The sequence below is a fragment of the Phasianus colchicus genome, chromosome 6 (genome assembly GCF_987193195.1).
Source record: "Phasianus colchicus chromosome 6, bPhaCol1.hap1.1, whole genome shotgun sequence".
Lineage (NCBI taxonomy): Eukaryota > Metazoa > Chordata > Aves > Galliformes > Phasianidae > Phasianus > Phasianus colchicus.
The window spans coordinates 37621895-37649532 of record NC_143441.1 but is presented as its reverse complement, the minus strand read 5'-3'; the positions used below and the strand labels follow the sequence as shown (position 1 = coordinate 37649532).

The following is a 27638-nucleotide window of genomic DNA, read 5'->3' as shown; positions in this document are numbered from 1 at the left end:
TACAAAACATTAAAGGATTGATTTATTGAAACATTAATAAATAACACATAACACATGCCTGCACTCATTTCAGTGGGAAGTTAACAGGTACCTTTGGGAATGTCTGTACCATCTCTAAAAGGAAGCCACCTACATGGGAACATGGTTAGCAGCTGGGACAGGCACTCCATGGTGCTCCATCCTGCTGGGGTGGGCTGGAAGTGACCTTCAAGATAGAGTGTTCTGCCTGTATAATCGTTCCTGTTGTTTTATATTAAATTACTCACTTTAAGGGCTTTAAGCTACAGGCACAGTGGCTTCAGGTCACAGTAGAACTTCCCTTCCAGCATAAGATTTGTTCAGACCTGAGTTTTTGGTTCATCTCGTGCCAAAACTGACCTCTGGCAGATGGAAGCTGATCGTTACAGCAGTCTTCAAGGATGTTCTGATCATTTTATTTTGTAATTCACCTTTACAATAAGAAAATCATAAGAAGGAAAAATAATTCTCTAAAAAAACCAAAAGGGCTTAAAACAAGATTAAAATTGCCCCAGTCAGACAAACATTGAGTTCTGTGATTACATTTTTTACAATATAGCTTGTATGAAAAATGCTTTTCAAACTATAAAAGATTTCCAGGGAGGGCAGAAAAGAGCTTTCCACAGTAATCTGCAATATTTGGTGTGGATGGAGAATGAAAGTGCATCAGTAATATGGTGAATTTCTAAGATTCAAATCTTATGCACAGGTTGTGAGATGACTTAATTCTTTATAGCAAAGAAATATCTTTGTTTTCTAATTAATTTTAGTACACTTCCATTTCCCAGAAATTAAGACTGACATACATGTTTACCTACCTACACATGCACAACTCTAGCTGTATCTTGGTGAATAAATCCTCCATGAAAGAAAAAGAATCGGCACCAAAATTAGCTTAAGTTTTGTTCTCTAAGAAATCAGAAGGATAGGAGAGAAAGGAATACCAAAACAAACATTTTTCCTAGTGCGAGTGGGGAAGAGTGCACAACAGATGAGGGATAGGAGCTCTTATTTTAATTTGACATAAACTGACAAAAGAAAACTTGCAATGCACAGAGCTTTGTCAAATCTCGGAGATATACTTACAGAGCAAGCTTGCTTTCTTCTTAAAAGCACCTTGTGCCTCAAGTATGGGTTTCAGTTACAACAAGCTGTAGCCAACAAGAATATAGCTATCAATCAACATTAAAAATATAAGGTGCAGCCTTTTCAAATGGATCCCTTCCTTTGGAGGAATCCAAACCTACTTACAAAAACATATTTCACAGTCCTCTGTCACTAAGGGCTCTAACTTCCAGGATGTTTTCCACTTGTAATATCTCATTTACCACCTTGAAGGATAACCAAAGCTTCCCACTTCACTTCTGAACAGTTTACAAGGAAAGTTGTCCCACACCGGTTTAGCAGCAAAAATAACCAGTTGAATTCCTAAGAGCTACACTGTATTTTTCAACAGTTTACAATGTATTAATTCATACTTCATTAGTGCTTTCATCTCATAGTACATAAACCTGTGGAAAAACACGTAGGGATATTTTCATTGTAACCTTATTTCTATATTAAAGTGACAGCTTTACATATTTTTTGCTTTTTCTTTTACAAAGATGATATTTTCTCTGTTATCTGGCATCAGCAAGACTAGTAATTCCTAAAGGCCCATCCACAAACAGGTTCCAAAGTAATTAATGTTCATGTGGTTTTAAGGATGAAATTATTAGATTTTATTTGTAACCTAGGAGCAGCAAATCATTCAAGTATCAGTGGTGTTAGTCCTTAAATGTTCAGCTCAAAGGTAGAACAAATATTACTATAACAGAAGGAACATTATCCCAAATCCTGAGGTTCTCTTTAGAATTCAGAATTCCTTCACTCCCCAGGGCCACCTTCTTCTAGCAGTCTTAAACAACATCATGAATTCTCAGTTCAGCTTTCTAGAAGAGGAAACAAATAATCTAGGTTAAGGTACTATCACATAACACAGTTTTTCATTTGTCTAAATACTGAAATTGATTAAGGTTACATATGAAAGAAAGGTTATTAGTCCTTTAAAATACAACACTGATTCAAGATTCCTGAACATTTGCCTTAGATTCACAGAATCACAGAATGGTTTGAGTTGGAAAGAACCCTTAAAGGTCATCATGTCCAACTCCCCTGCAATGAACAGGGACACCTACACTAGCTCAGGTGCTCAGAGTCCCATCCAGTCTGACAGTGAAATGGCCCCACAGATGGGGCATCCACCACCTCTCCGTGCAACCTGTGCCAGTGCCTCACCACCCTTAGTGAAAAAAAAACCTCTTCCATATAACCAACCCAAATCACCCCTCTTTAAGTTTGAAACCATTTCCCCTTGTCCTATCACAGCAGTCCCTCCTAAACAGTCTGTCCCCTTCTTTCTTACAGCCCCCTTTAGATACTGACAGGCCATTCTCAGGTCCCCCCAGAGCCTTCTCTCCAAGCTGCAGAGCCCCAGCTCTCATAGGGAAGCAGTTCCATCCCTTGCATCATTTTTGTGGCCCTTTTAGGATGCCTTCTTAAGTTAGGGAACAACATGTAATTTGACAGAATGGCAGAACTTAGACAAAGTACATAAAATACCACTAAGATTCTGACCTGCAGGTTCCATTAATTACTACTGTCTCCTGCAGTACAGGAGAGAAGCTTGTGGTAAAGGAGGGTGACAGCACCAGTCCACATCAGCACTTTGCATTCATGAGCTGTTTTCCAAGTGCTGAGAGCAAGCTGAGATACCCCTCCCAAAGGGCACGAGCGAGGCACAAAGCTTGTGCAGACAGCAGAAGGCTTTCTCACTGCTCCTTGCATGGAATCTGCTCCACAGTTTAATGCTGAGTTACCTCACAGAGTAGCAGAGACCCCTGGCATCTGCTCTAGGACAGCATATGTATTTTAAAACCAAATGTATATGATACGGTCAATATATGCACTGTGTACACAGCTACTGTCTAAAAGCTTACACACCTTCAAAGAGTACAAGCTGAAACTGGAACTGTGACAACAGAGAAGGAATCTTGTTTCATTTCATCTCCAAGTCTACTGATCAACCTCCTCCCCTTAGCTAAAGGAGATGAAACTCCCGATGGAAAGGTGATACAGAAACACTCCTCAAATATAGGAACATTTCTTCACAAACAGAAGAGAAAGGGACTGGAGCATCGCTTCTATAAGGAAAGGCTGAGAAAGCTGGGACTGTTCAGCCTGGAGAAGGGGAGGCTCAGGGGAGATCTGAAGGGAGGATGCCAAGAGGGTGGAGCCTGGCTCACCTCAGTGGTGCCCAGTGCCAAGACAAGGCATAAAGCGAAACACAAGATGTTCCATACCAACACCAGGATACAGCCTTTTGCTGTCAGGGTGATGCAGCTCTGGCACAGGCTGCCCAGAGGCAGTGGAGTGTCCTCCTTGGAGATTTTCAGAAGCAGTCTGGATGTGGGCCTGGGCACCCTGCTGTGGGTGTCCTTGCTTGAAAGGGGTTGGGCCAGGCAGACCCAAGGGTCTCTGCCAACCTTAGACATGCTGGGATCCTGTGATTTTACCATTCAAGAGAACACCATGCCACGAAAACTTTCAATAATTAAGAAGTTACAACTTAAGTTAATTCTAGTAAGGTCTACACATCTGCAGACTCTCTGCAGACTGACAGAAAAGAAAAAGCTTAGGACTAAAAGGCAAGAGCACACAATATTAACAGTCAGGTGCAAAGTATGTAGTAACCAGGGAACACTGATTTGATATTCTGATGATTAAAAAGTTGAGAAAAAGTAAGGTGAGAGTACAGCTGTCCTTCATCTAAAGGAAGCCAAAGTAGATATTGCAAAAATACCATTGCAAGTTGCTTGTAAAAGTAAAATAAGAAATAGGTGACGTGAGACTCCATAATGTATTTGACAGGACATAGTTGTCTCATGGCACAAGGTAAGTAGGGAGCCTAGCAAGAAAATGGCTCACGAGGATATTGGGAGTGGCGGGGTCACAGAACGTCATGAACACACCTCCACGGTATCCAGCCTTAACTACTTATGTATACTCTCTGGAGTTGCTCTTCTGCATCACTTCATGGATTTAACCTAAGTTGTCTCTACTGAGCATACTACATAAAGAGTCACATTAACCAACAGTTTCTAACATTGAGACATTTTCTCTTCATGTCTCTTCCTAGAAGTAAGTCCCAGATCCTGGAAGGCATTCCTAGCTTCCAGCATCTCTTGTTGAGCATTTGTCATGAGATTTGGGGAATAAACCACACACCTTCCGAAGGTCACCATATCACAGACTCTACTGTACAATCTGTGTTAGCTTTCTATTGTCAGAGCTAGGAGTTCCTGATACAGATAAGAAAACATTAAGCAAGATGTCCTGAAAAAAGCAACTTAAGTAAACAGGACCTATCAAGCTCCCCATTCTGATATGGAACTCATGGTTCAGATATACTGCCAAAGATGCATGCTCTTGCATTATTCTTATGTGCAAAGGCAGTTTTTTTTATGTCTAAATGACCTACTTCATACTGATCATCAACAGAAGAAGGAAAGTATATATAACCCACTGAATGCACATCTTTACCTTCGCTTTCTTTGTAGATATACGTGCACCAACCACTGGGCAATAAATGGCCATACAATAGCAAAAGCTAAAACACCAGGAGAAATTTCAAAGGGCCACCATGACGGTTTCTAAGGAAAACAGAGAAGAGTCCAGTCAGCAACCTGCACATGCATACACAACACCACATCTGTACTTCACAAATGCTTCAAATGCTACGATACCAAGGTAGAAAAAAACTAGTAAGATCAGAAAAAAAAAGATTTGTCTATTAAATAATCTTTTCAGGAACAAATTATTTTTATATCACTTCATCAAGGAAGAGACAACATGAAAAGCACATACAAAAAAAGCCAGATATAAAATATTCATCTCATCCTTTCACATTGCTTTTTGCCAATGGAAAAAACAGGATTTACCTTAACAGAGGAGGCGGGTGGATAATTTGACTGTAGTGTTGCAGATCTTGCCTTTAAATACAAAGAAAGACCTCATAAGTGTCAAAAAGAAAACGACAATTACATTATTCCTGCTTCACTGAATGAGAATATTTAGTTCTTCATGGTGGCTTTGCAGTCTGTTAGTATGACAGCTTGAGGAACAATACTTAAAAGAAAAGGAAGCTTTTCCTTGACGTTGTTAAAAAGCAGTGCTACACCCAGTGCAACCCACCTTCCACCACTTGGTTTCCAACTTAACCTCTCATGCTTCCATTAAACTTCAGAGCATTTTTATCACATTTCTGCATGTTAAAATATGAATATCACTGACTGAACCTCTCTACAGTTTTTCAAGGCTCCCTCTGTCTATGCAACTTCTTCATCTCTGGTCCAAATCCAGCAGCTGCAATAATCCAGAGATGAAATCCCAGCACGTTAATTTGCATAACAAAGTATTTAAACACTGGTCTGTAATAAAGGCAAGAAGCGTTCTTTCAGTGTGCCCTGAGCTATAGCTATAGCTATAGGCATGTCTAACAGTCTAACCAAGGAATCCATCCAAAATCTCATAGGCAATACAGAGAAAGAGAAGTACCAGAAACACTTCAAGCCTTTTTCCACATACTGCTGTGGTGCTTTCACAGGAATAAAAAGGTCAGCTTTCTAGGCCTTTCCTAATGAATGTGTGAACCAGAAGCTTCTTGACCTTGTTGCTCCTCAGAAAATGAAAGCATAGTGTGAACTGCTGGGGAAAAATCTTTGACTTATTCTTCATATATTGCTTTAGTAAAAAGAAAGAAAGAAAAAAAATAATCTGTGTGCAAACATCAGATTCTTGAACAGCTAAGCTGAAGTAAAATTACAGTTTTAAGAAATCCTCTTCCCTGGTTGCCTTAGATTTGGGGTGTGTGCATCTCATAGGACACTTATTGACATGGCTCTACAGTGCTCAGGCAGATCAAATATCAACATGACAAAGAGAACCAAGTATTTTCTGACTGCTGGTTGACTGTTGTTATCACATTCTATCCTGCATACACTACTAAGTGTAGCAATATTTCCACTGAAATGGAAAGAAAAAGAAACACTACACCAACAAACATCTACACTCTTAAGACTTCTGTTTGTCTTGTACACATGATGTGAAACTCCAAGGGAGTTGGATTACTTGAAGGAAAAGAATGCCATGAAGAACCAATTTGCTAGCTGAATAATGGACTCAGAATTTCTGCCTGCAAACATTTACCAATCTGGGAAAGTAAGATAATTTTATTTCCTTTGAAAATGCACTGAAATCTACTGATGAAGACACATGGGATCCCATACTGCTATCATTAAGCATGGAATATCTGTGTCATGACTGCATAACATGTACTGATAACGATGCCTGAAATTAGTTGTATAACAGAAATGAGCACAATAATATATGGTTAATATCTAAGTTAATACGCGTGCTTTTGTTCACAGGTACAACAGTCCTGAACTGTGTTCCTGAGATTAGGTAACAAAAAGAAATCCTAAATTGAAACAAACTACAGAATATAACTGAATTTTACTTACAGTTTAAGAAAACATTGTTTTAATCTGAAAGCATAAAGATATTCAAGGAGATTTAACAAAAATGTAATCAAATTGCTTCAGTGTGTACCTGTGATGCTGTAACTGCCTCCAGCATATGCAACCTCTGCAGGACATTCTGCATGTCTTCTTGCAACCGCATCAGCACTACCGCGATCTGCTCATTGAGGCTGCCCCGCGGCCCTCTGTCTGATCCCCAGCGCTCTCCATCCCCTCCATTACCCATCTGTCCACCTTGCGAACCGTCTCCTAAAGGATGAAGTCTGTGCCCTACGTTGGGAGGGAAGAAACAGATGTTTGAAACACAGAATGGGCTACCAGCTCTATTGAAAATGTTTGCTACGAACACTTGTTCAATTTTCTTCCACCCCAGTTGAGTGCTTTATTCAGGCAGTTCAAATGTGCTGGGAGGTTCCTGCAACAGCGTTTGAGATGTTTCCCTATAGTCTCATGTAACAGAACCTTCACCTATCACATTCCCTTAACTGCACACAGATAACCAGATGTGTTTCTGTCTGCTTGTAGCAAACTAAGTTGAACAAGAAAAAAGGGGAGACAAGAAGGGAGACAAGAAAAAAGGCTGACTAACGTGCAGCCCTACAATATGTTCTTCAGAATAGTTTACAACATAAGTGCTCTTTTAAAATTTTCTTTTTAATTTTGCCATCTGATGCCATACAAAAAGACACGGTATAAATAAATGAAACACTTTGTGTTTTAACAACCAGAACAGATAGCATCAGCTTAAATAAAAGGTGCGGGTAATACCCCAATGATATAGAAAACAATGTGTAATTGATAGCTTTCCAAGAAGTTCCCTGGTTTCAAAATAAGACACTGTAGAGGTATAAATAGGCATGCATTTAAAAATAAATATGCTACTTGTAAAGAAATTTTTTGCATGCGCAGATGAGTTTTGAAGATTACACTTTAAGAAGGGTGGGTGCCACAGACAACAGCTGGATTTTAAGGTCAGCCAAAACTGAAGCAGCCGATTCACTTATTAAAGATCTCCATAACACAATAAAATTATTCTGTAATGATTACTATGAATGAAATAAATACCATGAACACAAAACTGATCACCACCCCCTAGAATTAACATTTTATTAGCTATTTTTACTGTGAAGGGCAGAAGCATTGTATAGTGGGACTGTCTTAATGAGCAAGGCTGACCAGTGCTTCTTTAGTCTCCTATCATTTATAGCATGAGCAGAGTAGGAAATACAAAAGCTGTGCGCAGTACCTCTCCCTCTTCTGACACCATAGAAATCTGCTTTTTCTCCATCCTTCTTCTCCTTGTGAGGGGCCCCATTACTGGCTTTGCCATCTTCTCCTCCACACTTGACTTCACCTTTTTCTTGAACTGCTCCTTTTACAGTATTTCCAAGCTGCAGATTCCCAGCAGTTGTGCAAGCATGCCTTGGAAGATCAGTATTTTCTAATAGAAGATGGTGATCTACATCCAAGAAATGGGAGGAACGCTTTAAAGATCCTTTAGCTGACGTGGTGATTTCCGAGAGCTACAAATTAACGTTAACAAGTAATTAGAGTCTGTAAAATGTAACAGTTAACCAATAAAAAGGAAGAAGCAGCATCTTTTCTTTCACTTTAAGAAAGCAGCTTGCTCTGTATTATGACTTTTAACAGGAACATTTGTTTTGCTATAGAACATGCTTACTGGTGCCCAAACATTCTTTCCAAATTGAAAAGGTTAGACATTCACTTGAGACAAATATTTTCAAAACACTGAACTACTTGGAATTACTTCAGACATCTTCAGCACAATCTCATACACTCATTGAACCTTTGGAAGATCTCAGAATGTTCTGTTTTCTTTGGTTTTGTCTCCCAGACAGTGAAGAATTATCTTAAATTAACTGGTGAACCAGACTGTCAAAAGCCATGTGCTATTAGCAACCTCGGGCTAGCAGTGCTTACACTCACTGCAAAGAAATCACAGCATTTATTATCAACCTGCTCAATATTGCTTGACTGCACCCTGTATTTTTCACAAATAAAAATAAATTCTACCAAGTTTTCCATTCAGAATCTGCAATACTGCAGAAAGACATTAAAAATAGCTGATATGAACATTGACTGGGTCACAATTACATGTTCTGCAAGAGGACTGCCTTGAAGTGCTACAAGCATCCTTTGATCAGTGAAAAGACAAAGTATGAGCACAATTACATGTTGAAGCAGACTGGGGAGCTCAGCTGGATGGAGCTAACTCCATGAAAAAGGAAAAATAACAAAAAAGAGGAGGAAAAGAAATGGAAACTGCTGCCAAAAGTCCTGCTTGTTAAATACAGATAAACCTGCATCATCAGAACTGAATATTGAGTATTTACTACACCTGTTGCAATATTTACGCTCAGTGAATGTTTTCTCATTTTAGTCAGTCTGTAGCTGTACTTCTATACTTATTTCTATACACACCTATCTGAACTAAACTTTTCACATTCAAGTTGGGAAATTGATACCTATCCACCCACACCCACTAAAGAGTCTCAAACAAGTTCAAACAATATACAAGACAATTGGGAAATAACCCATTAAAAATAGCTTAAAGCATTTCTACCAAATCACCTTTTGCAATAGCTTTTGCAGCTGCATAGAATTCTGATTTGCTAAAAGGAAACAGATAAGAAAACAATACAACATGCAGTGCTTGCAGGCCTTTCTGATCCTGAGCACCATGCACACACTCCTCCCCTGAATCAGGAAGCTAGGTGTTTGAGTACACCCTGCCAAGCCTACACTGAAACTGGATCTCCAAAAGAGGTCCAAATCAGTAATTCAACTATGACCACAGTTAATACAAGCAACAGTTCAGTGATAACTAAGCCAGTACAGTTGGTGCCCACCTTTTACATGGAAGTCAAAGGTGTTATGGCTGAAGAAAGTACAAGAACACCCACAAATCATCTCCCATTTCTCTAGATCTAGGGCACTCTCCTCCACTGGCCTATGGGCTGCCTGCTCAGGCTTACCCTTTATTTATTCTAAGAAACAAATGGAGGATTTATCAGGCCAGAAAAAGAGAGTAAAAATTCACACACTACAAAGATACTTCATGATTGTGAGGATCAGTTGAATTCTGGTCCCTACATATGTTACTAGGCCCTGTTACCTGTGGATACAACCCTTACTTTCTTCATACCATTCTTTTTGACAGTTGTTTCTATGAACTGCTGGTTTGGACCATTTCCTCTCACTTAAATTCTCTTAAGGGCAATAATGTTGAAGGCAATAATGTTGAGGCTGTTGGACCAGTATTAACCAAGCTGTAAAGACTGACAATAAAAAGAACACAAAATGATAGTTCAAATAAGAGAGAGGTATGTGTGTGTTATTTCATCCACCTCTGTATGTCCAGGTTCACCTGACAGACAGGAACCTATTTGAAAACAGGCATATTAGCTTCAAACTACACATAGGAATATTAATCCCTCACCTCTTCTAGTCCAAGTTGCTCCATCGAGTCACAATAAACTTCACTGTCTGAATCACTGGTTAAGTGCTGAGTTCCTGAGACCTCTTCAGTGCTCTCCTCATTTGCACCTGTATTTGAAGGAGGTATGCACACGTGCTTTGTAAATGTAAGCCAATCTTGGCAAAGAGTAAAGCAACGGGTTAAAATATCTAGGTGAGCTCCAGTTCATGCCCCTTTCATCTACTATTGTCATCCTATTAATAAAGAAATTATACAAAGTGTTTGCTAAGGGAAAACCAAACATCATACTGATACTTCTATGTTATAAGATCAAAATTTTAATTTTTGTCTGTTCGTTTCACTCTCCTTCCTAATCTCAGTATAAAGTAGTTTTGTACAAAGTTATCAATTGATTTTCAATTGGTAGATTCGGACATCAGCTACAGTAAGTTGGCATTCACAATATTTTCAGCCTTGACAAATACAGATATTAATGATCTTCATTTAATGGCAAATTAGCTTTCAAATGCAAATAATACACAGATAAATAATACAGTGATTTTAAAAGATAACTGCACTTCTGTATATTTGAGCCTCCCTCTGAATTCACCCCTTTTTCTGTAAAAGATGTTTTAAAAAGCAACTTATTTTAAACTGCTAAGAATTGACTTAATTTCTTAGTATTCTTTCTTCACGTTTGTACTACTGGAAGATATCACTTCTCATTTTTGAAGAAAAACATATGCAAATTAGCACCTGATCTTGCAAGAAGAATACCTTGGTGAGCACAGTTATTAGCTATTTCTAGGCTTGGCTCTGTCTTCTTTATTTCTTCCTCCACATTCAAGCCATTCAAGGCAGATTTGGTCTGGATGCCATTCTGCATATCTGGGATAAAGTTGTCCTTGTAACAGTTATTAGCAACAATATTTTCCATATCCTTAGCAGCTAATGATTCTGTTTTCAGACTCTTACATTCTGTAAAAGAACAGGAAAACCTTGCAGATAGAAAGCCAGGTATGTAACAGCTAAAAACACAGTTCTTAAAGCAAATAACTTTCTGATGGTCTATATGTAAAATGTATATGCAGAACAAAAACACAAAAATGTTGCTAGATTCAAATTTGCAGGGATTGTTCTGTTACTGTAAAAAAGCACTAATGTAACACTTTAACTTGCATAAAGAGCAGGTGATGTTTAACATGTAACTAAGCAATTTCACCATTGGTCCCTCTGACAAATTAAATAATTATCCTAATGTCCTTGGAGGGAAAAAGAACTGCATAGAATTCTAAATATGTAATTTCATTTGGTTTTCACTTGACACTGCTACTACTCAAAACCCTTTATAAGTCCCCAAAATGAATGCCACTGCAATTCTGTTTTCCTTTCTCTGAAGAGAAGAAACACGATTTTCAATTCTACTGTTATTAACAGCTGCTACAAGTAACACTGGCAACAAAAAGGAAAACAATACATGATATTCTATCAATTCTTAGATAACACCCTGACATAACTTTCTAGCAGTCGAAAAACGTATGGCAGTACAACAAGTACAGCATTCACAATTCTTTGGGATTTTCTGATACTTATACGGTTAAAAAAGAGACAAAAAAACCTCCAGAAGAATCACAGCATGTTTGAAGTTGGCAGGGACCTCTGATTCCATCTGGTCCAACCCCTGCTCAAGCTGGGTCCAGGTAGCTTTTGAGTATCTCCAAGGAGATACAATCTCTCTGAGCAACCTGTGCCACTGCTTCATCACTTGCACAGTAAAGAAGTGCTTTCTGAAGTGTTTCCAAGAGACATTGGTCTAAGCGTAGAGAACATACCCTTTACATTTTGCTGTAGTTCTTTTTCTTCCTCTTCACGAAGTCCTTCTTCTTCTGATTCTGCTCCACTATCACTACTCTCAGCTTTTCCATTCACAGTCTTTATATTTGGAGCAGAATTCAGGACGTTACTAAGGTCTGAGAAAACATTCAATGAGGAAAAAGTAAGTATTTTAAAAGAAACTAACACACAGCTCTCCCAGAAATATCAGGCAGCTGCTGCACAAAAGCATTTCCATATTAAAAGAAGAATCAATGAATGCCAGTTTTATTTCTGTATGCTCTTCCTTAATTATTTTAACATTTCTCTTTTGTGGTTTACCACAGAATGCTTGACTACTCATGAATGATTCTGAGGAAGCCTACTGGAAAAAGACAGCACATTACATGTTACTTATACTACAAAACCTCTGACCAAGACTATTATCCACATTTCTGGTACAGCTACAGTAATGTTTTATCTAGACTGATATGGCCATTTTCTTTGAATCCAGAAATCAGTATTTTTATAGAAGTTCCCTTTGGGGCTGAAATGCTTCAAAATTGCAAACTCTGGAATATTCCATTCAATTATGTAAGCAACCAGATTCTGTGAAAGGGGAATATTCTATTAATCTCTTCCCACAGTGGTTTAAACAAAACATGGTAACAAAATGTATACAAATATTTATCTGGCAAAGTGCACATGGAAGTAAGCATTCTGAGTTTAGTGAAAAAGATGGTGTAATAAATACACAGTGCCATTGTTTGCTTGTCTATTTATACAAATATATATTTTATATATATATAAAACAAATATTGGAAAAATAAAGTAACTGTTTTGTTTTCCATATCTGTGATCATTTCAAGGTTCATAATTTACTTCATGTTCAAAGTATTGCAAGCTAAAGATTCTTAAAAATACAAAAAGGAGAATTTAAGCCTTTGTTACATCCTATGTAAAAAAAATATGGAGAAATACATAATGATGATTTCAACCTTGTACATTAGCACAGATGACTAAGGTATAAAGTGGACAGTTACTAGATGCTCCCACACTTTACATGTTGACCATAAGGCTGGATTCTGTCTGCTTTAATTGTCATCATAGCACTCCATCTGCATAACTTGTACATTCCCTTGACGGAATCTTGAAAGATTAATTAATGTCAAGCCTTAATTTAATTAGGCTTAATATTAAAGAGCAAAATAATATCCAATTATACCGGAGTTGTCAAACCAGCCCTGCTACTTTCTTTGCTGGATGTAGAGCGATGGGTTTTCTACTTTAATCTTGCAATGAAGAACTGATCTGCCTTCCCACAGTCCTTTAGTTTCCAAGCTTACCCATACTGCTTAAAAAATAAAAAACAAAAGAGCTTTTATTTAGACAAAATGAATACATTAAATATCCTGTTCACCTCAGTCTTACTGTGAAATAAGCACTTTCCGGACACCCTGCATCCCCATTTTGGATTGCAATTAAACTTTTATCTGAAAAGTAACTGGAAAAGCTATCACCTCTTTTGTGGACCACAAGAATATAAGCAGTCACAAAGTCATTCTATTCTTCCTGAAAAACCGGATTTGCAAAAAAAAAAAAAAAAAGACTTCATAGGAGATTCCCACCATATTCCCTGTTTATTTCTCATAAGCATCTTTCACTTACTGTGAATTCCAATTCTAGAGATGTTTATCAGGGAACAAACAGTGCAAGAAAGATAACGTAACACTGACATCCTCTGCAGCACGAGCAGTACGCAGTGACAGCTTGCTGGCAATGCAGAAGCAGGCATCACCCTCCCCATTGAAATAAAAACAGGGTGGGGAGCAAACATGCAAGCGCCTTACCCAGTTGTGGGAGTGAACGGGAAAAACAAGATTTGGAGACACATCCAGCCATAAAGGCAGGTGATTAAAAAACTGTAAACCTCCTCACCCTGCCCAACATATTGTGAAAATCCCTAACCATACCGTCAACGTATTTTCTAAGATTTACTTTTTTTTGGTTTTGAAGAGAACATTGTTGAACGTGCAAACGTTTTCTTGGTGCTCTATTTCAGCATGGAGATTATTAATCTGGGGAAATTTCTGTGTGCTACACTGCACCTATTCAAATAGAATCAGAATGGTTTGAGTCGGAAAGAACCCTTAAAGACCATCTGGCCCAACCCTCCAGCAATGAAACAGGGACACCTACACAAGATCAGGTGCTCAGAGCCCCATCCAGCCTGACCTTGAGTGTCTTCAGGGACGGGGCATCCAGCACCTCTCTGGGCAACCTGTGCCAGTGCCTCACCACCCCTATTGTAAAAAAGCTTTTTCCTTGTATTTACTCTAAACTTTATTAGTTTAGAGGTACAACTGAAGGAAAGTATCAAGAATAATAGCAGTATGCCATGAAACACCTGAAAAATAAAATCCCTCAGGATCGTATTTCTTCCACAAGGTATCAACAGTGCTCCTGAAGACCACAAAGAGGCACAGTTTTGATGCAGGCTCCAAAGAACACAGCACACAGTACAGAGCCATGGCCTCGCTGAAATACCATGCTTGATTCTGTACTTCTCATCAGAATCCCTACAATGCTACCCTCACCAAGTCCATCCCCAGTTGCTTCTACTTCTGTGGGGTAAGAGGACCAAAGCCAACTGGTAGCAACTTCCACAGCCTTATGGGTAGGTCAGTAATTGCTCCCTGAGGAATGTATCTTTTAATATGAATAACTCCATCAGGTTGATAGTAGCAAAATCTCAGCTACTAAAAGATTATTTCTATGACTTTTACTTATAGCAACTTCATAGGGACTTCTTTGTACTACGTTTATATCAACTAATGCTCTGTCCATATTTGGGTGTCAAGTCCCCAGATGCCTGTATATATAAATAATGTTGATGGTTACTTTGATAATCAGGTAACTAGAATTCTTTTCTTGCCATTTGTAACCCAATGTTCCATGCTTGTAGCTGATCTATGTAGGTTTCCTGTTTCAATTCCAAGTTTATACAACTATGCTCCACCACTTCTCATTAATCTAATTTCACAAACTTCCTCCTTCGTTTTGAAACTGATGCATTCCCATACTGTATTACTGCAAGGAGAGATCATTTGCCACAGGGGAAGGAGTACATTTCAGGGTTTAGCTATGCTTTGGAAATCCTTCTGATATTTATCCTTTCATAACAGCCTTCCAACCAAAAGCCTCTTTGAGCAGTCTATAAAACAGGACCAACAGCTGATTTGCCATCAGAACTGAGGTTAGAAGTAGTATTTCAACATGTGGTTCAAAGCATAGATATGCATCCCTTCTGATCTGGAACTGTGCTGCCTGACATAACCTGTGCTCACCCTTATCCCTACATGAGACTATACCACCTTTAAGTTGATGTTTACTTAAACAACACATCTTAAAATGAGTAATAGACCTCCACTAGCCTAGCTTGGTTTAACTAAGAAGCACTCAGATGAGCAGCTCAGAGGACAGACTGTTGAAGGTAATGGCTTCTGAAGCTTCATTTATTTTCTGAGGGGAAAAAGAAAGGACAAAGGGTACATGCAAGCATTGAGGAGTCTAGTCTTTAACTAGAAGGCTTTGTTTGCTTTGTTTCCTTTCATTGTTTTTTGGACACCACACTACAAAGCTGATCTACAACAGACTAACGAACTGTCCTCACAAGTAAGATTGTAGGGGGGCATGCCAAAAATAAAGACAAAAATACAAAATCCCTTAACTACCATTATTTTATCACTCTTATATTGTTTGATGATCAGATTTTGCTCTATACAGTTGTTTTTTATTTTTAATTTAGTCTTCCTGAGCTTCACTATGGCAGGAACAAAGGCCTCTCTTTTTTCTTTAATTTACTGCAGATGACCACAGCCCTCTTTTGTCCACATTCCTCTCTCTTCTTATGTGCTACTCAAGCTGTTACATAAAGAGAAATGCCATTTTATTTCCATAAACGATAGTCATGCCTTTATTTGCCATTTACAAACACCAAAACAATCTGTGGATAAATAAACATTAAGAGCAGCTTGTTAGACATACTATTAACTTGCAAGAATGCACTGAGGATTACTGGACTTAATCATCCTGGAACTTTACATTTTTCTTCCATTCAGTATCAGTGGAGTTCTCCATTCATATCACTGGTACCTACTCCCCTGAATTGTCAGGGTACTTTCCACATAAAAATAAGGCTACTGAGTTTTATTTGATTGGCATATACATGGTTCTCTTCTTTCTCTGCTTGAGACTTGTGCCAGTAGAGACAACCTGCTTGTATTTTTGGACAGAGAGCAGCTCAGTGAGGACAGCAGCTGACCTGCAGGCAATCCCAATAGTGGCAGCAATAAGGCACCAGGCACCCAAAATACAGGGCCACTAGCACATGTAGATCAGGTAGATGGTGCATGTGCAGTGAGAACAATGGACGTAGGCTTTACCAACATGCTGTCAACACCTTAGAATAAGGATCACGAATAAGAATGAGCATGAAAAGCAGCTGCTTCTTAGATTTCATATTAGCTCTTAATAACAGCAATTCCAGGATCCAGGATGTCCCCATGTCTGGTACTACGTTCCTCTGGGAAATGAGCAGGATTTGCTATGTTCTCTTCTGTGTGGAAGAGATACAATCAATATTTGGATATTTTTTTGTTGTGTAAGAAGTAGAGAGGGGTTTTTATGTACTAGTGTGATGATACATGTAAATACACATGAATAACATACATCTGTCCCAGAAAGTGCATCAAAACCCCATAAAGAAAACTAAGTTATGTCTGAAAGCAACAGAAGAATCTAATTCTGGATAACCTATAGTCCAGTCAACAGGAAAGTAATTTCAATCAAAAACTGTTTTGCCTTGTACAAGAAAAAAATACACAGAAAGTAACACCAAGATTGTGTGCCTCACAACCTACTCTTAGCACCTGAACAGCAACAGTCTTTCATATTGCCCATTTTAAACATAGCCTCATGGATAATTGATGGCTTTTCCATGCATATTTGAGACTATAATTAAAGTAATTATTTTTCTTATAATAAAGTCGTACATAAAACACTAACCCATGCTCATTAGGCACAAAAAACTATTACTGTTGGCTCAGTTCTAGCATGAAACACAATACAGTCAGGTTTGCCTTGTACAAGATGGTTTTGGAAGTAAACTGCTAAACTGCTGAGATAGATGCAAAAATAAAATTCACACTAGCCTTTATGAATATGATTTGTAGCCTCCACAGAATCTCAGAACAGCTGAGGTTGGCAGGGAACTCTGGTTCCACCTGTTCCACCCCCTGCTCAAGAAGAGCCATCCAGAGCTGGGTGCCCAGGGCTATGTCCAGGATTTTTAGGATCTCCAGGGAGGTAACTCCACAACCTCTATGGGATATCTGTGCCAGAACTTTGTCATCCACACAACAGATAAGTGCTTCATAATATCTATACCTATTATTTATCTCTCTCTATATATATCTATTTATATATGTTATATATAAAAATATATATCTATAATCAAGAACCTTGATTATAGCTGTTAGCTTATCACAGGAGATTAGAACTGGAAAAAAAGTTTAAAAAGAACTTTAAAAACCTCTCTCACACACCCAACAGTTTCTCCTGCCCCACACCTGCCCTGCTTTAATGCACCTTGTAGCTGTGGTATAACCACCCATTCTAGATATCCTACTAAAGCACAGCAATTCTGAAGTACCAGGGACTGCAGTTATTTTCCCCCTTCTTACAAAGCATTAGGGATTCATAGCCATCGAGTTCCTTAAAAATCCTAGTGAGGAAAGAGGAAGGAGGAGGAAGGAAATTAGTTTAGCAAGTATCTTTGAAGTCAAGCATAAATGAGAAACCGAGCTTATAAAGCAAACAGAGGGTGTTTCACAAGAAGCCCACACACAAGCAGGAAAAGCATGCCACCAAATGCTTCATTACAAAGCAAAGGTATTAAAAATGAGCTCTTTGAGAAAATACAACAATTTGAAAAAGAGAAACTAATCATAAGCAATCTACAGAAGCACAGCTAGGAAGTATCTTACATTTTAAGAGCAAGAAAGCATTTCTGAGAATTAATAATTAAGAGCAGAGTCACTTCTTTCAAATGCAATACTCCTCTCTAAGCTTACCTGTATCCTGAACTAGAAGCACTGGAATGCATGCATTCACTTGCTCCAACAGCATGCATACCTCAGTGAATACTGCCTTCCAAGCTTAGCTCTCACATCCAAGCAACTGCTCAATAAACTGTATCTGCCTGCAACTTCTGCCTCTCACACCAGGTGCTACTGAAGTGGTGCCCTGTATAGGCAAGAAAAAAGCAGCTACACTGCAATCAGCACTGCCCCAAAGTAGCCTATCTGGCAGTAAGAGACACTGTGCTTCAACAGAGCTTATTACAGTTGTAATTGCAGCAGTTACAATGCACCTGGGAGCGAAGGGCTCAGGAGAAAAACACTAAGCAGGATGACAAAAGTATTACAATGCTGAAACTTTCCTGTCTCCACAGTGCATAACTTGTCATTGCTGAAGGCAATATTTAGTCTTCGCAAAGGTTTATGAGGAACACTTCTGCTCAGCATAACAGCAGAAGGTCAACTTTATTTAGTGAGATTCACTGATATAACTGTTTTAAATGCTGATCTTTTTTTTAGCAGTGAGCTGGACATCAGATTTCTCATTCATTTATTAGCAAGTACAACATGTTAAGGCTGCTCTTCTAAAGCAGCAGTGTCCCTGTCAGGTAGTGACCTGTCCCCCATCTTTCGCAGTATTCCTTTCCTCTTCTACCAGCTACAGACAAAGGGTCCTTCTTTAACAGAGCAAAAATTAACTGCTTTCTTCTGTAGCCCTAAGACAGATAACAGTCCAGTTTCTCCTTTGAGGTACTGTACTTTATGGACCTGAGTTAGTCTTTTCCAACCACCTATCCCTTTTAAAATACTTTCTACCTGTCAAAAAGATTATTCTCTGAAAAGCCTCAGCTTCTCTGCTGCAGTCTGAGCTTTCAGAACACTGCCCAGGTTATGTACTCTTGAAACATTCCTCAGACCTACATACTCTACTGGACAAAATTATGTTCCCCCTTCTCAACTCCTCTTCTGATTTCCCAGAGGTAAGGCACAGACCAAGTCTGGGGATTGTAACGTATAAATCAGGCAACTTTGTCTTAGCTGCCATTTTAACATTGGCATGTGAAGCCTGAGGGTTGCTCAGTAAGGTGAGCCACAAGCTCTGTTGACTCAAAAGACATTATTTCAATGGTTTGCATTTAACATTAACAGAGAAACCACAAGGAGTAGAAATTCAATTTTAAAAGGCTAAACTTCTGTTGAGAAGCCAATCTATTGGAGACAATAACACATCAGATGCATATTGTCTTGTAGCAGATGTTGAAGCAAGATGATATTCTTTATTGATGATATACTTTTTAGGAAGCAGCATGCAATTCTTACATAGATGGATAGTCATTTTCACACAGAAGCCTGATGGAAAAGCAAAAGGCAAATCTTCATTCAGAATGGGCCAAAAGAGAGCAGAGCACAATACAAAAAAAAAAAAAAAAAAAAAAAAAACAAAAAAAAAACCAAGAGAAGGGGCCCAGTTTCCAGGGCATAAAAATTATCTGTCCCTTAAAAAACAGCAACGAAAAAACAGCTTCCAAGACAGAAGCTATACAGAGTAGGGGTGGAGGAGACTGCAAGAACTAACATAATTAAGAGTAACAAAGCATCCATTTTTAAGAATACTGTCATCAGTGTCTCACCACTTCAAAGCAAACTTGGGCAGAGCATTTTAACTCCTTACAATGAATCTGAGAAAGTGAATGTAACCGTGTTTCCACATTCCTATGAAATATTTTAAGACATGCACTATGAATAATATGGATTATTTCCAGTGTCACTTTTCATCATGGAAGCATTAAGAGCACTGAAGAAAGGATTTCAAAAATCTTAAGCGTAAATGCAAAATTCTACCATCAAACAACGGAATTCTACAAAAAAATTTTGTCATAACTCAGTGTGGCAGAATTAGAAGTTGCAAATTTAAGTTGTTTGTGGTTTATCACACATCATTAAATTTATCCTGTTGTGTTACTGTTACAATAAAGTTGAAGTTGGCTATTCTATGTTAATTTTACTTATACTGCCTCATGTTTAATGCTGAATCTTCAAACTATACCTGTTTCAGTAATAAACTTAGGATACTTATCTTTTAACTTTTTTTCTGCCTGAGTCTTTTTTTTTCTCTCTTTTTTTTTTTTAAATAAGGCATTTGTGGCACTCTGCCATAGACACCAAGTATAAGTAAATCCTTATTACACAGCTGACTGACCTGAATCTACTGATACTCTTAAAATCTTGCCTATCAATCCAGCTGTCAGGCAAGCTCATTAAACTCCTGACATGAATTATGTGCAATCATAATTTTAAAAATTAAAGTTTCAAAGCAGCCACTTCGAAACCTTAGCCATTACCCTTACTCAAATGGAATGAATAACTATTTATTTCCCTCTAAGATTCCATGCCAAAACCAAGTCAAAACTGTGTTTGCTTAAGAAGGGGAAAAGACCCACATACAAAAGCCACCAGTCATTGCTACTTCTTAAGCACATCAAATTCATTTGTGCAACAGTTCGGGTTCTAGAGCTGTTACAAGTTTTCTCCTTTTGCATTTCAACAGTTTTCACTGAAATGAAGACAGTTCAAAATCACTAGGGCTTACATCTTGCAACCTTACAAGCACATTACCTATAACATAAAAATCATTATCAAAACATTTTTACAATGGCATTGCTAAATTAAAGCACCACATTGATTTTTATGCAACACTGCTAGGTTTGCCACTTGTTGGAAATGTAAATTGGTTAAAAAGGTACTCCCCTTGTAAATTTGAATCTCAGAAAGTTGACTTGAAAGTTTCACAAATTTATCTTATATTCTGAAGGTGTTATGAAACCACGATTAACAAAGTTGTGGGTTTTGACTGGGAAGATTTTTTTTTTTTTAATAAAATTGAGATCAGATAACAAAGCTGTATTACTGTGTAGCAGTATGCATTTCCAACAGTCATTCCTTTTATGAATGAATAGGCAAGAGCTAGATTTGGCTTTAAATACGCTTCTTTCTTCAGGAAGAATTTTTCTTCAGCAGCTCAGAAAGCACATAGATAATGACTAAACACACAGCTTCCCAGATCTAACTCTGTTTTTTACTTCAAAATAGAAATAGAAGATTCAGCCTAACAAGGTGGCAAACCCAGAAGTCACAAGTGTTAGCAAAAGATTACTACAGCACCAAAACAATGGAAGAGATGGACTTATCCATAATTTCTTATTCCTACCTTCCAAGTATTTAGATACTTTCTCCATTCGAACTGCCATATAGTAGAGAGAATGAACAGAAAGATGCAAGATTTAGCTTTAAAATCACTTACAGAAAACAAGCATCTCCCCCCCCAAAAAGCTGGAGTTGTGATTATTAATAGCACAAAGGAAGTTATTTGTCCGAACCTGAGGTTAGGCCAGATCCTCTGTTCTTTTTATCTTCTACTATTTCATAGAAGGGGCCTATTACTTGTAGTAATTCTTCAACTTTGTCCGTCATTGGCATACTCTCAAGTATCTGCACAAGTCCAAAATATGAAGTACCTCATGAAACAGCATTTCAGTGATTCATCCATTTCAATTAATTTTACAAACTGTCAGCTATTGACAACTTAGTAACATTTCACTGCGTTTCTCAATACATTATTGTGACTTATTTATTTAAAAAATTTATTAAAAAAAAAACTCTACATCATAAACCAAACCTAACAAGAATCCTAATTAGCTTTATTAACTTTTTCTGGGCAAAGACAAGACAGGGGAGCTCACATCCCACTAAGGGACAGCTTTAGCAAAGTGTTCTGAAATCTAGACTTTGAAATCCATTATTTCAACAATTTCAAAGTAAACCAACTCAAAGTTCATCAGGCTGCTGTTATCTGATGTGATTTATTTTTACTGACTACCTTTCCACAAAGAAAATAAAACTGACAGAGTTATTTGCCAGAGGATTTTTCTGGTTGGTCAGACCCTGTCATCTTCAGTGGAACCTAAGGCACAGACCAAAAGCACTCTCCCAGGTCCATCTGAACCCCTCTTCCTTCCCCCCCCCCCCCCAAAAAAAAAAAAAAAAAGACAGAATACAGCAAAGCAAATTGCCATCTATGGTACATCTCCTCCTTCAGAAGGGCAATGGAAAGGAACAGACTGGAGGAACAAGTTGCCAAAGAGCATGCATCTCACATAAAAGCACCAAGCACATCACTCAGCAGCAGAAGCAAACACTACTCCTTCAGGAGGCAGAAGCTCCAGGCAGGCTAGCAGATAACAAGCCAATTCCAAACCAGTCAAATACACCAGGAGACAAAAATCCTATCAAACTGCTGTTTCACTGATGCTTCTGACCTATTTAGTGTACATAATTCATTCTATATTTGTAAGTGAGAAATGCTCAGTGCTCAGCTATAGAGCTAGAAATGAACCAGAAACAGGAAAGGTTTGTTTTTTCTTAAAAAATAAGAAACAACAACAACAACAGAAAATCAGAATTGATAGAAAGAAGAAACCCTCTCTACAGTAACACACTTGTATTTGGTAGGTATTTACATTTGTCAACTGAACCAAAAGCCAACAGCTTTTAGGCAAGAGGAAAAAAAAAAAGAAAACAGGCAAAATGTAAATGAATTCTAAATTACTGATTTCTTTGGGTGTCAGTTAATATATGAAGATTCTTGTTTTAAATTAAAAACACTGTAGTGGTTTTTATGTTATACAATAATTTGCTTCAAGTATAAATAAATTAATCTAAACAGTATTACAACATAGAAGTTTCAGAAGTGTGACTTGGAAGAGATATTTATCTTAAACAAAATGCACCTGAGCTCATATTCATCTTAGCAGGGACTAAGATGCTGGATACCCACCCAGCAACTCAACATCTCACCCACACCCCTTCTTCAACAACTGCAGTTTTCAGCACTGCCACTTGAGAATCATAGAATCACAAGGTTGGAAATGACCTGTAAGATCATCTAGTCCAACTGTCCTCCCACTACCATTGCTACCACAAGCCTCTAAACCATATCTCATAACTCCTCATCCAGGCACCTCCTGAACACTGTCAGGGACGATGACTCCACCACCTCCCTAAGCAGCCATTCCAGTGCCTGACCACTCTCTGAGAGAAAAAGTTCTTCCTTATGTCCAACCTAAACCTCCTCTGGTACAACTTGCAGCCATTTCCTTGGGTACTGTTTGTTGCTTGGGAGAAGAGGCCAAACCCCTCCTCATCACAACCTCCCTTCAGGATGTTGTAGACTGCAATGAGGTCTCTCCTGAGCCTCCTCTTCTCCAGACTAAACAATCCCAGCTCCCTCAGCCGTTCCTCATAAGACTTGTGCTCCTGACCCCTCACCAATTTCATTGCCCTTCTTTGGGCACGTTCCAGGGAAAATAAACAACCAAAGCCACCAAACAAATAATAATGTTAATGTAGTGAATGAGACACTGGACATGTGCAGCCTAGAGTTATGCCCCATGGTGGTGGAATGGGGAGAAAACATAGCAAGGGTATACCCTTAAGTTACATCAGTATCCAGATGTCACCTTCCAACCTGACCATAGATGGCATAGATAGCAGCAGCAGAGCACCTGCAGTAACACCATGGAGATGAGTGTGGTATGCGCTGATAGAACAATCCAGTGGACCTGGAACACACACTTCTATTGATGATTCAAGTAGAACAAATCAGCCTGGAAAAGCTAAAGCCAGCATTTCAAGTGTGAGGGCTGAAGCAGCAGCAATGCAGGGTAAACAGATTCCTAGTTTCAAAGCTGAATGAGGTAAGAAGACGTTTGCTCTCCAATCCTTACACGTGATCTCTACAGAGGCAGAATATTTGTGCTTCATTTGGGTCAACTAAGCAGGCTTCCTCACAGAAGACTTACTGGGGTGTTTGTTCGGTGCAAAAACAACTTCACCTAATTTTCAGCATTCTGACAAGTCAACTACTGCATTGAAAACAGCAAGTGCACTGCTGATGTCACTGCATTTCAAAATGGAGATTTGAAAGAAAGCACTAAATCTTGTGATCTGCATTCAAAAGAAATTGTTAAAATTTAGTAGGGATTTTTGTTTTTAATTTACCTAATTAAGATGAATAACATATGGCCTCCTCTGTTTTCTGGAGGTGCGGTGGGGTTATGTTGTTTGTTTGCTTTAAATTTTTCATTTAAAAGCAGCAACAGCAGTGCTAACGAGAACAAAATAATCAAAAATCACAGAGAGAAAAACGTAGTTGTTGAATTCCAGTTCCATACCAAGTAAAGGTTTTTTTGCTATACCAATTATCAATCATGCCAAGTATTCCAGCAGACATTTAGGACTATTAAAATACTGTCCCAAGGGGAAAAACAAGTGTATCCAGAGTAAAACTTAGATTTCCCTTGCCTTGATGCTAACCTCATTATAAGTTACAGATATCTTCATCCAGAGTGACCATAAAAAAAGAAAAATATATATTTAAACTGTAAAGGCTACCTGAAGTAGATACAGTGTAAAGGATTGCAGAGCAAAGGATTAGGCAGTAAAAGACAAGAAACCTTAATTCTGAACATCTACCTTAGCTAATGCTTCAGTACTACTTTAGCTCTGTCACTTAAGCTTCCTATCAACTAGAACTCTTCTATTTCTACTTCCCCCAGACCAACCCAAATTCAGTAGCTTTGAAGAAAACTACAGAATTTTATTTGCCCCACAGGCCAAAAAGCATAGTCCTGAAGTGTAACAGCTCACATAAGGAAGAATTCATTTGGAGCTCTGACAGCATTCACTGAGAATTCCTTCACATTTCCTAGTTTACCTCATGGAATATTTGTTCTAAAAGATACCTTCCACTTGTTAATAAATTTACCTTTTTCATTTCTTCAACATAAGCTATCATGGCTTCCTCTTTGGACATATCTCCCAGGGCACTCCAGGCATCCCTAAGAAAGAAAGTCACACATCTTCAGAAACTCAAAGGCCCACAGGATTTTTTTTTAGCCTGGCCTTAAATAGGTCAGTTATATAATGCTCAAAGTTTCTCTCATACATGTAAAAAAATAAAAAATAAAATAAAATTGCAAATTGCTATTACCTCCAAGTTTGTAATTTTATAGGATAAGTAGAGGGACATACACATAGAACAAACAAAATGAACAGCCCAGGGACTACACAGTTCCTCACTAATCAACTATGATCTTGTACCCAGTAAAGTTGTTTATAAGTCCAGATATTATGAAAAACACATACTTCCCTTCTGACTGACTTAGGGCCCTCTACAACAGAAAAAAAATAGCCTAGTACTCAGCTGGCACCTACAAATATCTGTCAGAATAAGTCAGTCAATAATAAGTCAGAATAGGCTACAACAAAAGCATGTCGTCCTTTGCATCTGAGTTTTTAGCAACAAAGGAAAGATGCACCTGTCTAATAGGCAAATAATTTAATCATTGCCTCCAGCTACCACCATAGTTAACTCATGACCTAAAAAATACCTACCTTTCCAGTTGCTTTTCAGAAAAAGATTATTAAAATAACTTAATTAGGGGAGCGTTCATACAGGTTCTCAAACAGTGCTCAGAAGGCTTATAATTTGTCTAAAAAAAATGCTATCGGCAGCAAGTCCTGCCACTGAGCACATAAACCAGGCACAAACTAAACTTCACCCCAAGAGCTTGAAGCTGTATCAAAACCTTTCAGTGAGCATCTATTTACTTCATGCTCATATTATATAATATAAGAAGGAAGAATTTCAGACACTGTTGTACATCACACTCCACAGACTGCCTAGTTTTGTTCTACAGGGTGGATATACAGTGTGGAAACATTAAGATGGTTTATAACTCCTCAAAAAAATCATCTGAAAGAGAAACAAGAAGGAAAACACAGTAACAGAGATTTAAAAAGAAAATGAAAAAAAAAAAAAAGAAAGAAATTATTCCTTCAAGAACTACTCCTCTTAACACCTCCATCCAAGCATAAAAAAAGTCATGAAAAGTTACCATTTATATCTACCAATAGGATCCCAAAATCCAGGTCTCGGAATGTTACAGGGTCCTTGTGTTGCCTGCTTATAAAAGCTATAGAACTTCAGCATCATTTCATTTGTTGGCTGGAAAGAACCTATTGAAAGCATTTTAAAATACAATTAAAGTGTAATCAAGTATATTAGCAAGTATTTTGCAAGCTTAGTATTTCTGTCAGAAAATAGCCTGCAGTTTATTCCAGCTTCATTCACAGCAGTGCAGTTTAAGTCAATGAAAAACATGTTCCCTTCATCTAACTGAGTCAGCCACACTGACAATATTTACTTTACAAACAGAGAGCAAGCTGCAGATTAAATAGGGACTATAACCCTTACTGCTTCTAACGTCAGAATCCACAATTAGCAAGAAGAGTAATAAGTAACAAAGAGCAAGGCTACTTTCACTTAGTTTAAAGGGGCAGACTCCACTTCCGGTAACAAAGTATGTTACAGGTCATTTTCACATGGCAAACAGGAATCTACCAAAAGACTCCAGAACGCAGAACAACAACAACTCCTCCTGCACTGCTTTTGTTTACTTGTTATTTGACAGGACTTCCAATCACAGCCTCATCACTCTTCCTCGTTTTCTTCTCTCCTCTTCCTTTGTAGAACAAACGTTTGTAGGGGTAGGAAGCGCAAACACAAAACTGCAATAACTGGCAGAAAAAAATCATACTTACTCCTTTAAATGAAATATTCTGGGGCTGGATTTTTGTCATTAGGGGATGTCAACAATGACCTTTAGTCCCAGCTCCTGACAAACCCATCTTTATTTATCACAGCGACCAAAAGGACACATTTTGACGTTTTGCTCTGCCGTTTCGTTAAGCCTTTCAGCAGAAGGATCCCATGACATCAGCTCCCAAGCTGCCAAACCAAGTCAGGACCTGAGGACGGCCCTTCCCCAGCGCAGAGCGGCGGGCCGGCAGGAGCCGCAGACCCCTCCTCCAGGAGGAACTTCTTTCCCGAGTTCGGAGGTGCCGTTTCAGACAGGACGGGGCCCCGCTCCCCCCCGGCCCCTCCACCGCACAAACCCCCGCCGGCCGCGCCCGCCCCGCCGTCCCCCGGCCGCACTCACCATTTTTGGGCAGGCTCTGGATCACCTTCACGGCCGCCTCGAACCGGGTGGCGTGCACGGAGCCGGTCTCCGCCATCTCCGCGTCCCGTCCCGTCCCGTCCCTCGCCGCCTTCCGCTCTGCCGCCGCGCCGAGCTGTGTCGGCGGAGCGGGTCAGCCTCCCCCGCCGTGCCGCCCGCAGCACGGGAAGGGGCAAAGCGGCGCCGGGCCGCCACCCCACCGCCCCCCGGCGGCAGCGGGTGCCCGTGCCCAGGCCCGCCCCGCTTCCCAGCGCTCCCCCTGCGACGCGGTGCAACGCACGCAGAGCAGCGCCTCGGCCCGGCCTCGCCGAGCGAGCGCGACCCCCAACGCTCCCAGCACGGCCAACGGCCCACCCCTACCTTCCTCCCGTCGTTAGGCGCCCATGTTATGTCTCCCACAGCAGCGCCCTTCCCCTCCCATCGCACCGCCCTGAGGCCGTCCGGGGCTCGCTGGGAATCGTAGTTCGCCACCGCCCGGCTCCGGGGCCTGGTGGCACGGCACGGCACGGCACGGCACTGCACGGCGCCCGGCTGGCTCTGAGCCGCCGCCGCAGGCCTCACTGCCGCGGCCTGC

General features: G+C 39.3%; 1 protein-coding gene across 4 annotated transcripts; it reads right to left on the bottom strand.

The window, feature by feature from the left end:
• ACBD5 (acyl-CoA binding domain containing 5) lies at positions 1–27560 on the bottom strand. 4 transcript variants are annotated; one of them, XM_090142992.1, is made up of 13 exons: positions 27425–27560; positions 27047–27179; positions 25943–26063; positions 24811–24883; positions 21365–21476; positions 11868–12005; positions 10792–11013; positions 10057–10163; positions 7843–8119; positions 6667–6866; positions 4998–5048; positions 4600–4709; positions 1–1949 (listed from the first exon to the last, which is right to left on the bottom strand). In XM_090142992.1, the coding sequence occupies exons 2-13, from the start codon at positions 27120–27122 to the stop codon at positions 1937–1939; spliced, it is 1500 nt and encodes a 499-aa protein (XP_089999118.1). In that variant the 5' UTR covers positions 27123–27179; positions 27425–27560; the 3' UTR covers positions 1–1936. The 4 variants fall into 4 exon arrangements, with proteins under 4 accessions (XP_089999118.1, XP_031470393.1, XP_089999119.1 ...); XM_031614533.2 differs by having other exon boundaries at positions 10813–11013; XM_090142993.1 differs by lacking the exon at positions 27425–27560 and having other exon boundaries at positions 27047–27309.
• Positions 27561–27638: the final 78 nt, after the last annotated feature.

Excerpts from the sequence above, each read along its gene's own strand:
- ACBD5 (XM_090142992.1), bottom strand. The coding sequence starts at position 27,122 with ATGGCGGAGACCGGCTCCGTGCACGCCACCCGGTTCGAGGCGGCCGTG. Across the intron at positions 24,884-25,942 it reads CCTATTGGTAGATATAAATG|GGATGCCTGGAGTGCCCTGG; the intron begins GTAACTTTTCAT and ends TTTCTTTCTTAG. Across the intron at positions 4,710-4,997 it reads CACCCGCCTCCTCTGTTAAG|AAACCGTCATGGTGGCCCTT; the intron begins GTAAATCCTGTT and ends TGTTTTCCTTAG.